This window comes from Pteropus alecto, unplaced genomic scaffold, assembly GCF_000325575.1.
Source record: "Pteropus alecto unplaced genomic scaffold, ASM32557v1 scaffold113, whole genome shotgun sequence".
NCBI lineage: Eukaryota > Metazoa > Chordata > Mammalia > Chiroptera > Pteropodidae > Pteropus > Pteropus alecto.
In genome coordinates, this window is record NW_006433949.1 from 6608380 (window position 1) to 6624691 (window position 16312).

General features: G+C 50.1%; 1 protein-coding gene and 1 pseudogene across 2 annotated transcripts in view; one reads left to right on the forward strand and one right to left on the reverse strand.

Annotated features, from left to right (window-relative positions):
- DGCR2 (DiGeorge syndrome critical region gene 2) overlaps nt 1-15833 on the forward strand; it is a 49527-nt gene extending 33694 nt beyond the window's left edge. Inside the window, exons 7-10 of one of the 2 annotated variants that reach the window (XM_015586783.2) lie at nt 3470-3673; nt 10350-10502; nt 11476-11712; nt 13049-13305. In XM_015586783.2, the coding sequence (XP_015442269.2) occupies nt 3470-3673; nt 10350-10502; nt 11476-11712; nt 13049-13305 (851 nt within the window). Of the gene's footprint in view, nt 1-3469; nt 3674-10349; nt 10503-11475; nt 11713-13048 lie in introns of both variants that reach the window. The other variant, XM_025044501.1, reaches the window with a different exon arrangement.
- On the reverse strand, nt 6652-6770 carry LOC112477262 (annotated as a pseudogene).
- Nucleotides 15834-16312: the final 479 nt, after the last annotated feature.

The window sequence follows — 16312 nt, forward strand, 5'->3', positions numbered from 1 at the left end:
TGTTGTTGGGAGAAATTAGTTAACATGTACAGTGTGAAGAACACTCCTAGTTGTATGAAAAGCTCTCAATATATAGTAGCTTTATTATTATTACATGATATTTTTGTGTTAGCTTTGTGCTCTTTTAATTAAATATTTAAGTAAATTTTTAGCATCTTATTTTGAACTATTTACTCAAGAATTTTTTTGCTTCTTTTTTTCTCTTTTCCTGACTTCTGTGGAATTAGTCAGCTCTTCTCGAGTCTCTTTTTTCCTATACTAGTTCATAAATTATATATGCCTATCCTTTTGGTGGTTACTCTTTCATTTTTTAAAGGGCATAATTGATTTTTTTCTAAATCTAAAGTTAGTGTCTCTAACTTCCTTCCGAATAATATAAGGATCTTATATTGCTTTAGCTCCAAGAGTTCCCCAGCTTCTGACTTGCAGATACTTAATTTGTTTTTATACTTTTCAAATGAATCATTTATTGTTTTATGAAATCAATATTTATTTAGATTTCTCCTCATGTTTATCAGTTTCTTGCTTACTATTTCTTCTTGCATCTTAATTCTTCCTTCTGGGTTCAGTTTTATTCCTCAAGGACATGTTTCAAGAGCTGTTTGAGATGAGTTAGTGCTATACTCTTAGTCTCTGTATGAAAAATCTGTACAGTTGACCCTTGAACTACATGTATTTCAACTTGATAGATCCACTTACGCGTGGACTGTAGTTTTGATGCATGGTTGGGAATCACAGATGCAGAGGCCCAACTAAATTATACATGGATTTTCTACTGTACAATGGGTCAATGCCCCTAACCCCCTTGTTGTTCAAGGATCAACTATTAAACTTCCTATCTTCCTGTTCCACAAACAGGCTATGTGCACTCCACCCAGGTAGCGAGGTGCATCAGTGTAATAAGATTGGCCTTTGCCATAAGTTTCCCTTCTTGCCTTTCCTTGACTGTGACCTAGTGACATTCAAATGCTCCAGTGAAATCCCTTCGTGCCTTTGCTTGTGTACTCCACCCTGACTCCAGATAAAGGCACTTGCTGCAGAGTCTCGCACATGTGTGCATGTCCTCATTCTCTCTCCCCATCTCTCTCCTCTCTCCCTGTCTCTCCCCCTCTCACCCCCTCTCTCCCTACCTCTCCCTCTCCCTCTCCCTCAGTTCCCCATTCACTTGGTTGAGCCATGCCTTTGGTTCTCCTCCCATGTGACCCTCTCAGCCTATGGTGACTGTCTCTCTAGAGCCTATAATAAACTTCGTTTACTGAGTATAATAAACTATGTTTTCCTGAGCCTTCCTGTGCCCCCTCTTGTCACCACAACTGACCTTTGCCTAAAAGAACACAGAATAGTAGGTAATCTTCATCTTTCTTGTTACTTTTGAGAGGTTCTCTTTCTTGATACACTAAGGTTTCATTACATTGTGTCTAGCTGTTTCTTTGTCATTTTAGGATGCGGGAAATTTATCTGTTTAATTATGCGAAAGTCAGCCATTATTTCTTTTTTGAATAGCTTTATTGAGATGTAATTCACAAACCTTATAATTCACCCATTTAAATGTACCTACCAATCAATGTTTTCTAGTATATTCACAGACATGTGCAACCATTGCCACTGTCTAATTCCATATACCTGTATATCTTGCCATATACATGTTAGAATCAGCTTTAGATTTATACTGTTTTAGTTTTAGTTATATGTGGAAAATTACTTTTATATACCCTTTATTCCCTTTCTCTCTTTTGTGATACTGTTATTAGATACATTATACCTCTTAGCGTTACCAGCCCAACAATACATTGTTGTAATTACCATCTTCAGTCATTTCTTCAATACACCTATGTTTCCACATACCTCCTTTGTGCTGTTATTGAAATATATAATACATATACATTTTTACATGTTATATATAGGCTGGTCACTGTATTATACACATATTATTTGACATAATTAATTTTTTAGTCAGTTAAGAGAAAGAAAAATACTCATTAATACTGTCTTTTATAATTATATCATTACCTTTTCTGGTGCTTTTTGTTTTCGTGTATGGATTCAAATTACTCTCTGAGAGACACTTGCTTTTAGCCTTAAGAACTTCCTTTGATGTTTCTAGTAAGGTGAGTCTGAAAGCAACAAGTTCTCTAAGTTTTTGTTTACCTGGGAAAGTCTTTATTTTGCCTTCATTTTTTTGAAAGATAGCTTTGCTACATATAGGATTCTTGGTTGACAGTTTTTTTCTTTGAACGCCTTCAATGTTATCTCACTTCCTCTGGCCTCTGTTGTTTTCTACTGAGAAGTCAGCTGTTTATCTCATTGGGGTTTCCTTATAAATAATGAGTTGTTTTTTACTTACTATTTTTAAAATTTTCTCTTGCCTTTGACTTTCGGCATTTTCACTGTGGTGTGTCTGTCTGATGTGTTAAGTCTTTGCATCGATTCTTTTGGAGTTTGTTGCACTTCCCAGATGTGTAGGTTTTTTATTTCAATGAATTTAAAGTCTTCAGTCATTATCTCTTTAGATATGTTTTCTACTCCTTCGTCTCCCTTCTCTTGGCCCTCTCGTTTTGTGTATGTTGGTACACTTGATGTATCCCGCATTGTTCTGAGGGCTCTCTCATTTCTCTTCATTCTTTTCTTCTCTGTTCTAGCAGAGAACAGTTTTATGTGAGTTTCTTGCCCTGGAAGGTCTTGGCTACATGAGTTACATAGATTTGACTCTAGTCTTAAGGGAGGCACAGACTTGTGGTTGTGGAATTCCTAAAGAGTTTTTCTAGACATTCCTACCCACATTTAGAGACTGGAACAGACTTCCTTCTCATGTCCCTTTGTCTTTCAGTGAGCACACGTTTCTTTGGAGACTGTCCGTGCCTCATCTGGCGTCCCTTCCCCAGGCATCTATCATGTGTGCCTGCTAGCTTAAGGGTTTGAGTTGTCAGCTCCCTCCTATATCTGGCCATGGCCATTTGTCTTCCTCTAGTCTCAGGTCAGCTCTGCACAGAGTTTACTGTTTGTGTCTCCGAGTGGACCGTCTTCCCAAGCAGAACCAGCAGCTTCTTAGGCAACTCATTCAAGATACATTCTTATTTTATTTTTATGAATGTATATATGTATGTATGTATGTATGTATTACATTCTGATTTTAAAATGGTTAGTACGCATGACATCTGCTTCTTAGAATTGAACTCATAAGTAAATTGCTTAAGCAGCTTAAAAAGCAGACACTTTTCCATGGGCCTTTCCCTGGAATCTCGCACTTCCCTGTATCATTATATCCTAGCTGTCTCAGCTTGTAGCTAAGCATGCCCTGGCCAGGTGTGCTTTGTCCTACCAGTGTGCTTTAGTGTCTTTTCTTGGACAGCTGGTCACAGGAGGGCTCTCAGGTCGATCTTTCCAGCTCCTTCGTTGTCATGTTCATGGAGAAGTCAGGGCTAGTTCTGCTGGTGACACATGTGTGTATGCTTCTCTGTGCCTGTTGCAGGTCAAACGTGTGTCGACATCAAGGACAACGTGGTGGATGAAGGGTTCTACTTCACCCCGAAAGGAGACGATCCATGCTTGAGCTGTACCTGCCATAGAGGGGAAGCAGAAATGTGTGTGGCCGCCCTCTGCGAGCGGCCCCAGGGCTGCCAGCAGTACCGCAAAGATCCCAAGGAGTGCTGCAAGTTCATGTGCCTGGACCCAGGTGAGACTGATGATGGGTCATGAGTCAGCCTCCCTGTTCAGAGCCAGAAGCTACATGGTATGTTGCTTCCTCTGTGGCAGGGACTTGTGAGAGCTTATGGCATATGGCATAACAGCAATGGCAGCATTTGCTCACAGAGCTAGCTCACAGGCTTTGATAGGCAACTACTCTAGTGAGCATGTGTGTCTCACACAATCCAGCCTCCTCTAGCTGCACCTCACAAATTGGCTCATTTTAGCTCTCAGGTAACAGATATCATTCACTGATGAGCTTGAACTTGAGTATGGCTGTATGGTCACAAATCGGCTATAATTGATGGCTTTAGACCTGTCTTTCTTTCCTTTTAAAACTCAGAGCAAGACTTCCAGCTTACCCTGACCCCCGTGTGAGCTCTTCATGTTTTCTGAATATGTCAAAATGGTGGGTAATGACGGTTTTCAGTGTTTATAGTCATCACTTTTCACTGTTGGAATCTTAAAGAAAAAGATAAAATATTACCCTCAGTTTCAAGGTAAAACTCCCAAAGGTGGTGCTTTGCAGGTGGACACTATGCAGACATGTGGTCTCTAGGTGACCTTCCTTCTACTTCCAGAAAAAGAGCAGCAGGTGGGCTTCTGCTCTGTAGGACCATTAGCGTGCATCGGACTCCATGTAGCATGCTGGCTCGTTCTCCACACCAGTGCAGTTGGCATCTCTGTATGAATTCATGATCTCAGGAGAAATGTAAATCAGAAGCATGAATTTGTTTCTTTCTTGGCTGCCACAGTATGAGAGTGATGTGCAATAGGGACTTGGGGAAGCCCCCGGGCTCATGAACCCTGCAGAAAAGCAGCTTGGATGGGGCATGGTAGCCATGGGGCTGGGTTGCCTAGTGCTAGTGCAAAGGGAGCTAGAGCTGGCATGTGAGGGCCACAACAGTGAGAGCTATCCCTGAGTGTCAGTGTCCCTGTATACCAAGAAGGCTGCTGGCAAGAGGGCAGAGTAGAGTCAAAGGCTGCCCAGGGCTCAGCAGAAGCAGGTGCTCTGAGACATGTCTCATCAAAGGTGCACAGTCAGCTGCAGAGAGTGAGGAGCCCATATATGACCAGACACATACAAGGATGACCAGTCTGTGGACATGTGTATCCTGGGGAGCCCATGTAGCCATGAGGACTTCTCAGCAGAGCAGGGCCCCCAAGCATCTTCTGTATGGCCAGAGCAGCTTAGCTAGAATCTTGCCCTGCTGCTTGCACCAGCCTTGCTTCTGCAGGTTTCTTACAACCTCCCAGGCCAAGTGCCTTCTCTTGGGAAGTACCCACACGGCCCAAGGGATGGAGATGCTGCCACCAAAACTGGAGACACTGGAAAAGTGTTTCTTCTAACAAGGCAAAGGTGTTTGTTCTCACCAGACTGTTTAGGGTTGTACAGGATGTCAAGGGGAGTGCCAGAAAATGAAAAGGCATCCAGACCAGAAGGGAGGAAATGAAACCATCTCTCTTTGCAGACGGCATGATTGCATAGAAAATCCTAGAGAATCTGCAAGAAACTAAAAAGCAATGTCTCCAGATACAGGGTCAATATACAGAAATCCATCATGTTTATATATGCTGCCTGTGAACAGCTGGAAATTGAATTTTTAAGAATACCATTTACAGTAGCACTAAGGAGCATGAAATACTTAGGTATAAATCTTAGAAAATGTGTGCACTATCTATATGCTACAAATGATGAAACACTTATGCACAAACTCATAGGTGTAAATGAAAGGACAGTTATACCATGTTCGTGAATCAGAAGACTCAGTATCATTGGGAGGGGAATTCTTTCCAAGTTATCTGTAGATTCTTTGTAGTCCTAATCAGAATTTTAGCATACATTTTCATAGACATTGACAAGGGATAGGCAGCATTTTTAGATGACATCAAAAGCAGGACCCACAAAAGAAAAATTAATAGACTTTATGAATATTGAAAATGTCCATTTTTTGAAAGATAATTAAGAAAATGAAAAGATAAGCCACTAAGAAAAAATATTTGCAAAACACAAATGAGACAAAGGTTTTGTGTTCAGAGTATATAAAGAACTCTGAAAACACAATAATAAGTAAACAAACCATCCTGTTTAAAAATAGGCAAAAAGATTTAAAATGATACCTCACCAAAGAAAATACAGGTTGACAGCCAAGCACCTGAAAGGATGTTCAACAGTGGTCATAAGGAAACAAATTGAATCCATATGGGGTACCACATGTAATGGAAAGGCTAAAATAACATAGCTGACAACTCCATGTGCTGGTAAAGGCACAGGTGACTGCATCTCTCCTAGTGCTCTTCCCTCCTGTCCCATGGGTGCCCTGGGGCAGTCTGAGGCCACAAGTCTCAAAGAGGTGAGATGAGGTGCCTGGTCGTGCAACAGCAAGTAGCAGAGCACACATTGGGGTCCAGGACACTGGCTTCCAGTTCTGCCAAGCTTCTATTCCACCTGCTGTCTTCAATGGAGATTTGGAGCCATTTCCATGTAACCAGGTTCAGCGATATAGTAGAGCTCTTCACACCCAGGCTGGGAAGGACCAGGGGTGACTCAGGCATCAGACCAAGGGTCAGGCCAGGTAGACTTCAGGGTGCCTGAATCTAACAGCATGTACCCCAACAGGACATGTCTTCTGGGGCCCAGGGCTATCTAGGGACAAGCATCCTAGAAGACAGAAGACAGCCTTGTCTTGTACAGTTCATTGTTCCATGGAAGGAACAGCCATGTCAGAGGTCCCAAGGAACTACTGAGCTAGCCTCTGGCTTCTCTCTCTTCCTTGTGCCTGACTGCAGGTGGCTTGGTTCTAGGACATGTTTCCTTCTGGTAGCCACCATGGAGGGATGGTTAGGGACCTTGATCATGTCCTTGGGTTTATTTTATTTTATTATTTTTTTATGAGGCAACCCTTGGTTGACCTCACAGATTGCAAGGACCTTGTCAGCTTACAATCCCTTATTTTTTATTTTTTATTCCTGTAGCACCTGGTCTTGCTAGATGGTCTCTCATCCAAGTTCTAACCAGGCCCGACCCTGCTTAGCTTCCGAGATCAGACAGGATCAGGCTTGTTCAGGGTGGCATGGCCATAGGCTATTTTAGAACTAATTAAAAGTTAGTTATTGCAGGGGGTGCTGCTACTTTAAATACCTCCCTGGGATCTCTGAGCTGGCCACCCATTAACAGACATGTCAGTAGGTTCCCAGGCTGGTAGACCTCCTGCCATGGATAAGGATGAAATGTTCCCTTGAAATTGGAAGAGGAGCAGAGGCATCACAGAAAGCTAATTGGTGAGAGGGCGTATCCTTTCCACAGGTGTTGTCAGCAGTAAATGCAGCTCCATGGGCGCAGGGCAAGAGTGAGTTCTGGCCCTCTGCGTTCCTGCAGAGCAGGCTGGGCCAGCAGGAGTGGCAGGAGGGTCCTAGGAGCCTGGCCTCTCACACATGGAAGCCATGTTGGCTGTAAAGTGTCTCCAGGACTGGTAGTTGAGGACCTGCCATGTGGCTGTCACAGAGGTGGGAGTCGACAGTCCTCAGCCTTTCCACCCATGCAGAGTCACCTTGCTTCCAAGGACTACATCTCAGTGAGAGCATCAGGAAATGACCATCGCATCATAGGCACTCAGCCAAATGCAAGTTTTCTTCCTTCACACTTGTCCCACAAGCATCTTTTTAGCAGCTCCGTAGTGAGCACCTGAGACGCCCCAGTGTGTGCCAGGGCAGAGCAGAGCAGAGTGTCTCCACCTCACCAGACGCTGTGTTGTGGGTCTGTCTTGTGCACAACAGGATGTTGAGCATTGTCCCTGGTCTCTACCCACCAGGTGCCAGTAGCATCTCTACATTATCACCCCCAGTGGTTGGTGACCACCAAAAGTGCCTCCAGACATTGCCGGCTATCCCCTGTAGGGTACAGAGTTACCCCTGGAACCCTTGGTCTAGGGTCCAGGGGCTTGATCACAGTGCCTGATTCTGTTCTGTATGGTTGAGGGGGTGCAGGTCCTATGACAGCACCCTCTAGCTGTGGCCCCAGTGAGCTTAGGCAGAAGGAGCCCATCAGTGAGGACTTAAAAATGCTAGGCTAGAAGGTGAGGCCAGTGCCACTCACAGAGCTGGTACCTGGGCTGTGGAACCCCACGGTCTGTGCCCCAAGATGTCAAGTGCAGACCAGACTCCAGCCTTCTGCTGACGCTGCTGTGGAACAGCCTCCACCATGGAGCTGGCTGACTATAGGGACACAGCTTCAGCCTGCCCTGCCTCGCTTGGGTGGGGACTGTGGCCCAGGGTAGAGATGAGTGGGGTCGAGTAGGATAGAGGCGTCTCAGTGTCATCTTGTGTGAAGACTTGCTCTCCATGTGTCCCTTCTTTGTCCAAGATTATGAATGCCAAAGTCAAGCCCTTGGTAGTGTTGGGTATATGCTCTGATACCCTGGGCTCCCCACCAACAGAGTGGGTTGGTAGACGTGGGGTGTGGAAAGGTCGAGAATTAGAACAGCCACTGAATGGCAGGGGAGGATGGGGGCTATAAGCAAGAACTCTGGCGGTCCAGCAGAGGCCACATCCTCACCCCTCTCCCCTGATCCTCTGTGGGGCTCCAAGTAACCCTGGCCTCCACATATGAGCACTGCTGGGTGCTAGAGAGGAGCAGAGTTCAGGGAGTACCTTGATGGGACCAGAGCCCAGGTCTGAACTGTGGCCAATCACATGACCCTGCTGAGCCTTGATTCTCTCTGTAGAGGGACATTTCTTCTCCTTTGTAGGGTTGTGGTAAGAAATCAGGGAGGTGCTAGATGCTGCAGCCAAAAATACAGTCCTGTTCACCACCCCTTGTCAAGCCCCTGTTGTGGTTTCTGGGGGCTCACACCCAAGGATAGGTGGGAGGTCAGGCATGGTGGCCTCCAGGAAAGACTGAGGGAGACACAGCTCCTGGGTTCACTGAGTGGACAGCTCCATGGCCCCTTCCCCCCCACACTCAGCAGCAGAGGCGTAGCCAGGCTGTAGTATTGGTGGGGTGCCTCTGGGGCCTGGTGCTACATGCTGTGTGGTGAAGGGTCAGCATGTGTGTTTATGAGTGCTCATTTTCTCATGTGTGCCCAGAGCTAGTGTCAGATGGGAGGGGTGTTCCTCTGCCGTGGTTTAAGGATTGCGGTGATGGGCTCGTTGACAACTTCAGTGGAGTCTCATTTGTAACACGAGGCCTGGGCCGAGCATCTTTCCCCAGCGGTTGCTGCAGACTGGAGCCACTCTCGGCCCATCAGTGAGGCATGTAAATCCGAGTCCAGAATGGACTCTGCTGTCATTTCTCCCTTTGTCAGCACCCCCAGTCCAGGCCACTGTCATTTCTTCCCCCAGGAGCCGCAGGTGCATCCTCACTGGCTTCTCCAGCACTCCCACACTCCTCTTGCAGCCCATCCTCCGAGCAGCGTTGCTTGAGCCGGACCCCTCAGGAAGTGTCATTCCCCACTCCAACCCCCCCAGTGGCTTCCTGCCACATAAGAATAAAACTCAGAGACCCAGCCCCAGCTAAACTGTTCACTGGTCCCCTGCCCTCAGTCCTTCCCCGTGTCCTTGGGAAGGCCTTCCCTGCCCCCACATCACAGAACACATGTCCCCTTCACTTCTGATCCCTTTACCCTGCTCCATTGTGTTGGGTACTTCACATAATTTAGATTCATGTACAGCGTTATTGTCTGTCTCATGTGCATGGAAGCTCAGTGAGGACAGGGACGTCGAAAGGTCCTGTTTGTCTCCTGGGTGCTCAGAACCACCTTTTGAGCAGTAGGGCTCATATTCAATACCTGGAGAGAAGCAAATGGTTTCTGCAGGGGTCACTTCTCCTCCCTGGGTGTGTAGAGCACGGCTCTCTCTTGGTCTCTTAGGAATGCTGATCCTGGAAGAAGAAGGCTTCCTTGCTCACTGGCTGTCCTGGGCATTTGCACACAGCAGGTGTCCGAGGCCTACAGCACTTGAGGAAAGATGCCCAGTCACCCAAAACAGATGAGCCGGGAGAGGCCAGGCAACCTCTCTGACCAGGGAGATGGGTCCCCCATGACACCTGAAGCAGGTGGAGGGGTTCATTGCCTGTGTCATATTAAAAGATTTTTTCCTATGATCTCACTAATGTGGAATCTAAGGAACAAAATTAATGAACAAACAAAACAGAAACGGACTTATAGATACAGAGAAATCGATGGTTGCTATATGGGAGCGGGGTTTGGAGGCTGTGTGAAAAGGGTGAAAGGATTAAGTACAAAGTGATAGTTAGAAAATAGTCACGGGGATGTAGAGTGCGGCGTGGGGAATGCGGTTAGCGGCGTTGCGGTGCCTGGTGCTGGGCGGGTACTGGACTGGTCGAGGGGGATCACTTTGTGGATCGTGTCAGTGTACAGCCACTGCTGTACACCTGAAACTAATATAAAATAGTGTCGAATGTTAACTATAATTGAAAAAAAGTTTTTCCCTGGCCCATGACCTGCTGCTGTCCTGTAGAGTTATCACTATTCTTGATCTTGAGCTGTTTCGTTTCTGCCATCTATCCTAAGATTGAATCGTGAAGCAAGTTGCCTTCTCCACGCAGTTGCTTAATGGAGGAGGGCCATGGCCTTCTCATAGCACTAAGCACCCTGAGTCAGGACCTCTTTTTCTGAGCGTGGCCGGTTCCCTTCCTTGTCTGACAGATGGGAACAGCCTGTTTGACTCCATGGCCAGTGGGATGCGTCTGATCGTTAGCTGCATCTCCTCCTTCCTCATCCTGTCCCTGCTGCTCTTCATGGTTCACCGGCTGCGCCAGAGACGCCGGGAGCGCATCGAGTCCCTGATTGGAGCAAACCGTGAGTGTCCCAGCCCCTGCCTATGATGGTCACTGTGCAGGCTGGCCCCTGAGTGTGCTCCCAGGGTGTTCCTACCCCACCTAGCCACCTGTTCCTGGGCTGAGCACACACCTGAGGTACTAGAGGAGCTGTCCAAGGGACCTAAAATCAGAGACACGGGCACATGGAGGCAGGACGCACCTGCAGTGCCAGCTCACCCTGGGCTTCCCCGCCCTTGCCCTGGCCTTCTGAAACAGGACAGCCATGAGTGTGGGCCTCCTGCCAGGTGAAGGATCAGCAGATAACCGTGGCCATTAGACAGCTTATAGAGTATGGCTCACCCTCCTTGGCCCGATTTGCCTGCAGCAGCCCAAGCCCCCAGTAGAGCTTCTGAAGTCACCCCTTGTCTCAGTGAACAAGCTAGGCCTTCCCAGTCCCATGTTGGGCGGAGCGGGACAGGTGCTGGCAGGTGAGAGAGGGTTCAGAATCAAGATGGCAGGATGCTGAGGAACCATGCAGAACTCTGTTAGGGACCTTGGCACCTCCCAGGGAGTCCAGGTCAGTTCTGAAGTCCCCACATCAGTATGAGCCGACACAGTTCTTCCCAAGACCCTCCTCAGTTCTCACAGAGCTGCAGGGTGGGCAGAACTCCAAGGCAGTCATCAGACACCCAGAAACATGTTAGAACTAGAGGGACGTGGCAATGGCTAAAGCGTAGCAGACAGACCTGAGGCCAGGCTGGCAGCAGAAGCAGCAGGCTGCAGTGATGGTTATATGTGGGTGAGGGGCAAGGATGTACTACTAATGGAGTGGACCTGAGCGAGTTTCAGGGCTTTTATGTGGGCCCCTAATACGGCTGACAGGTGAGCAGCTGGGCACAGGGCTGGAGCAGAATGCCTGGCGCTCTGGGCCTGGAGGCGCGGGGACAGGCTCAGGAGCCGAGCAGCATGTCTCCCAGTGACGTGGTCCTGTGCTTGTTTCATGCTTTGTGCAGTGCACCACTTCAACCTCGGCCGCAGGATCCCTGGCTTTGATTATGGCCCGGACGGGTTTGGCACAGGCCTCACGCCGCTACACCTTTCTGACGACGGAGAAGGCGGGACTTTCCACTTCCATGACCCTCCACCCCCGTACACCGCATTCAAGTACCCAGACATCGACCAGCCTGATGACCCGCCGCCACCCTACGAGGCCTCCATCAACCCTGACAGCGTGTTCTATGACCCCACAGGTGCTTCCCCCACGGGGAAAAGGAACAGCCTGTCACCAGTTACCCGGCCTGTGAGGCTGGAGACCCAGGGGGCCTCCCCAGTGCACAGGGCTGTGAACCCCACTTCTCCCCAGCCTTCTCCTGCTCTCTGGCTTTCCCTTTAAGGTGCAGCTGCCACCTATCAGTGGGCAGCTCTTCACAGGGTTGCACGTGTGGGTGATTTCTGGGCTGTAAAGATGCATGTGCCTGTGTGGTAAACTGAAGAGGTACCACCACGATGACCCCCTCGTATCCTGAGGCAGTTTTGTGATGGGGAAAGAGGCATTGTTTCTGTGATGTTGGGCTGATTACTTGAGTTTGTTCCTCAAGGCTGTGCAGCAAGGAAGGAAATGCAGGAGCCTTACCCATTGCCTGGCCTGTCCCAACCCTTTGTGTATGGTGCAGGTGCCCTGTCTCTTTTCCCTATTACACTCTGAAACACACACGCACCCCTGCCATGCATCGTAGTCAGTGCCCCACCTCGAGGTGGCCGGCTCCTTGCATGCCCACACAGCACAGCAGGGTGGCGATGCGAGGCCAGCACTGCTGTGTTCTTGGTCCTGTTTATTCATTTGGTTAGCTGGTACCGCTCCTGTGTGGTCCGCCTGCATAGGAGAGATCCGGATTTGACCCTGGCCCTCGAGACAGATTGTCAACATTTGCTGTCATGGGGACCGGGGTAGAATGAGCTTCCTGCCAGGGATACTACTGGGGAGCTATGGGGCTCAGAGCCTCCACGAACCGAGCTGCAGCAGAGCAAGTGATCCCAGGGCAGGGCAATAGGATTGCTCGGGCTGTGGGCATTTGGCCAGGGGGGGCACATATTGGGACCCAAGCCCTGAGCTGAAGGAGAGATGGAGCCTGTGGTGATATGGAGTGGTACAACGAAGTGATTGGGCTGCCACAGAGCCTCCGTCAGACCTGAGCTTTCTGCAGACCCCGCGCAGTTTGCAGGGCCGGCTGCTCTGGCCCCATCTCCCGTGCTCATGCTCATCCCCGTGTTCCAGCCATAGCTCCTCGGCTGGGGGCTGTGAACACTTCCATCTGCCCACCTGCAGCCCGGTGACCCCTGCTTTGACCCCCACTGAGTGTGAGAGGGTTTCTGTCTCCCCTCCTACATACCAGGGCTTGCTCATGGCTGTCACTCTGCACCTTGCACCACAGCCCGCCACTGTTGGGAGGGTGAGGGGTGAGCATGGCAGACCCCCAGCAGTGGTGGCAGCATTCAGGCAGGGGGAGTGTCTCCTGGTTCTCTCCTTGTACCCTCTTTCCCATGCCACATCCACTGCCCTGCTGACAGCCCTCTCTCCTTCTGCAGACGACGATGCCTTTGAGCCAGCAGAAGCTGGGCCACCGACACCAGGGGATGGCGACAGTGAAGGTGTGTCGCCCCGCCACCTGGAGCAGCCTCTGCCCCCTGCAGGGGCCTCCCTGGCAGACCTGAACGACTCCGCCGACAGCAGCAGCGCCCTGCTCGAGCCCCCTGACCCCGCCCAGAGGGGGAGTGCCCCAGCCACAGAGGCACTGTCAGGGGGTGGTCACCACAGCCGTAGCTCCCTCAATACCGTGGTGTAGAGGATGCCCGGCCTGTGGCCCTGAGGCGCAGGGAGCACCTTTTTGTCATCAAGAAAACTGATCCTTGTAGAGACTTGAGGGGCCCCTGCATGAGCTTGGACCCAGCTGCACTGCCGTACACCCCACGAAGGCGTGTGTGTGAGTGCAGAGACTGTGCCAGCCTTCCAAGGGAGCAAGCACCTGCACCCAGTCTCCTTGAGGGCTTCAAAAACATGCATAGCTTTGGGTCACTGTTTTTTTTCTTTTTAAATGGCAGAAGAATGACAAAGTTTATTTAGACCACACGTTTCAGAAGTAGGGAACAAAGAAGTCACTGTGGTCCTGGGCAGGGGCCAGATCACACCTGGCTTTAGTGGGCTTGCTCACTGCAGCATGCCATCCAGAGGAGTCTGCAGCCCAGCCACCGAGCCCCAGGGCTGCCATGGTGTGCCCCGCTGGCCGCTGTCCAGGAGGGCACTTCCTGCCTCCGGGGTGTTTGTGGACTGTCAGGATTGTCTTGGCGGTGGGTCTGGAGGTTGCTACAATAGTTTCTCTGGGGATGGCCCCCACAGGTCCAGCTGTGAACATGGCAGGTGACCCTGCCCCAGGCTGGGGGCTGGCCTTGGGCTCTTGTGCCCAAAGCCCTTAGAAGGGGAGCTTGGAAGGAGGTCGAACTCTCCACTCTGTCTTTCTAGCTGGGCTCTGCGAAGCCCAGTCCTGTGCCAGGAGGCTCTGGCCTCACCCTATCAGATTTCTCCCCAGCATTGCTGTGCATGGCTCCCCCAGAAGGCAGCTCTGGAGTTGGGCAGAAGCTCTTAGCTATGCATGAGTGTCCTGGCCCTGGACCCTCTGCTGGGGCTTGGGTGCTAGCTGGCTTTTGCCTGTTACCCTCTGGAGCCCCCTTCCTGTTGAATTTGCCCTTGGGCCTGGCCTGCACCCGCCCCCACCTTTTTTGTGCCATAAAGGGTAGTTTCTTTGTGGGGAGGGGTGGCTGTAATTAACATTCTGGGCTCTGTCCATCTCCTGAAAGTCCACTTCTTGCACGCCACCGCTAGAGCAGAGTGCCCAGTGACTGCATGCCACCTTCCTGTCCTCAGCAGCACAGTGCTGGGTGCCCTGCCCAGGGGCCATTTGACCGAGGGACCCTGTTGCCTGTTCCTGGGCAGTGGTCTTGTCTCCTGACATGGGACTTTTACCATTTCTGAGGTTTGGAGATTAAGCGGGTTCTGTGCGATTTTCAGCACATCCATATCTTTTCTACGTTGACTGTCTGGATCTTTTTTTGTGTGTGCGTGTGTCCGTGTGTGTGTGTGTATGTGTCCAAGTGTTTGCAGATGGTGGCAGTAACACAGGAACTTGGGCCTTGCTTTCCTGGGCCAGGTCTGTGCCTCTCCCCCTCGTCAGAGTGCAGAGTCCTGCTCCTGGTCCCCCTTGCAGCCTTTCCAGACTGGCATGCAGCAAGGGGAGGGCTGACTTGAAGTGGGTCCTTCTGTGGTGCTTTGTGCTGACAGACCTCAGTGGCACAGTCTAGTTCTAGGTGCGTTCTCATGTTCTAATTGGAAATAGATTTCGTTCTCCCAGTATGGAATGAGATTCTTGAGTTGCTCCACAGAGCTGGCCAGAGGTAGGTATTTTGTCACTGAACTGCTCATTTTGGGGCTCAGCCTACAGGAGGCCCCCTTTGCCAAAGGACTGATACTCTGTGAGTGGCATCTGGGCACATGTACCCCGCTGGCTGCTTAAGACAAAGCAGGAAGCATGTCATGCCTCCAACATATTTAGGCACAGGACAGCTGAATTCCAGAGCAGCAATCACAAGTCTTATTGGTACCAGGTGAGGGTCCTGAGTGGGCCTGCTTTGGGGTGACCACCCCAACAGAGCCCTACAGGGCTGAGACCCCACAGCCCAGGGTCCCTCCCAGCCTGTGTCTCTGGCCCAGGCCTTAGAACCATGTGTACAGGGCAGGGTGGCTGGACGAAATGTGTGGGACTGAGGGACTACTGGGAATAGGCATGTAGGAGTCCCTGAGAGGAGGGCGGCCTAAAGCAAACAGACCATGGGGGCTCCAGAGAGTAGGCCTGCTTCTGGACTGGCCAAGGTTCTGTCTAAGAGCGTGTCTCCAGGAGTTGGTGCCCCAGTAGCCAAGCTCTGCTGGATTAAGGTTGTAAGGGGAAAGCTGGGGTCTACCCAGTCCTTCCCGGCCTCCCGCTCGGTCACCACCTTTTGTAAAATCTGTTTGTGCTCCATGGTCCAACCCTGGTTAAAACTCTCATACTCCTGTGAGAGACAGGGCCCCTGCTCCACATACACTGGGCCCCTCGAGGGACAGTCCAGGCTCTTGGGCAGGGCCTCCTCCCCCAAGACCTGACCTGCCTGATGGAGGTGGATGTTGAATCTGTACGTTGTCTCAATGCCTGTTTTTTATGTTTTCCTTTCACTAAGGGTTTTTAGTTTGGGTTTATTTTTGGTTGGGTTGACACTAATCCTTAAGATGCTGTGAGAACCATTTCCTCCAAATGCCAAATAAATTTGTGTTCTGGAAGAGGCATGGTTAGTCTTGGTGGAGTAAGAGGCTCTGGCGAAGTTGGGGCCAAGGCACGGGTGTGGGGATGGGCGGATGGGGGAGTTGGGCCATGTGTAGAAGCCAGGGGCAGGCTCAGGGCACTGAGACCCTTCGTCCTTTCTGTTCTCATACAGTGGTCCATTCAGTAATTTCCTGGTACGTGATTCAGATACAAGAGGGCAAGAGGGCACCAAGGGGACTCAACCTCGGGCGGGTCCTTGTGCTCACCTTCCTAATTCAGCCTCCTGGCCTGAGTGCTCCAAATGGTGTTGGGGAAGAGACCAGGGTTAGGAAAGGAACAGGTGGATCCCCTGGCAGGGATAGGAACTTCAAGGAGGCCTTCCCTCATTCCCGAACACATCTGCAGGGTGGTGGGCTGTCCTAGGCACCCTGGGTGTCGTCAGCAGTGCAGACAGTGCCCAGCCACTATGTAGGGGCTGTCTGGTTTCCCCAAAGTGGGAAGA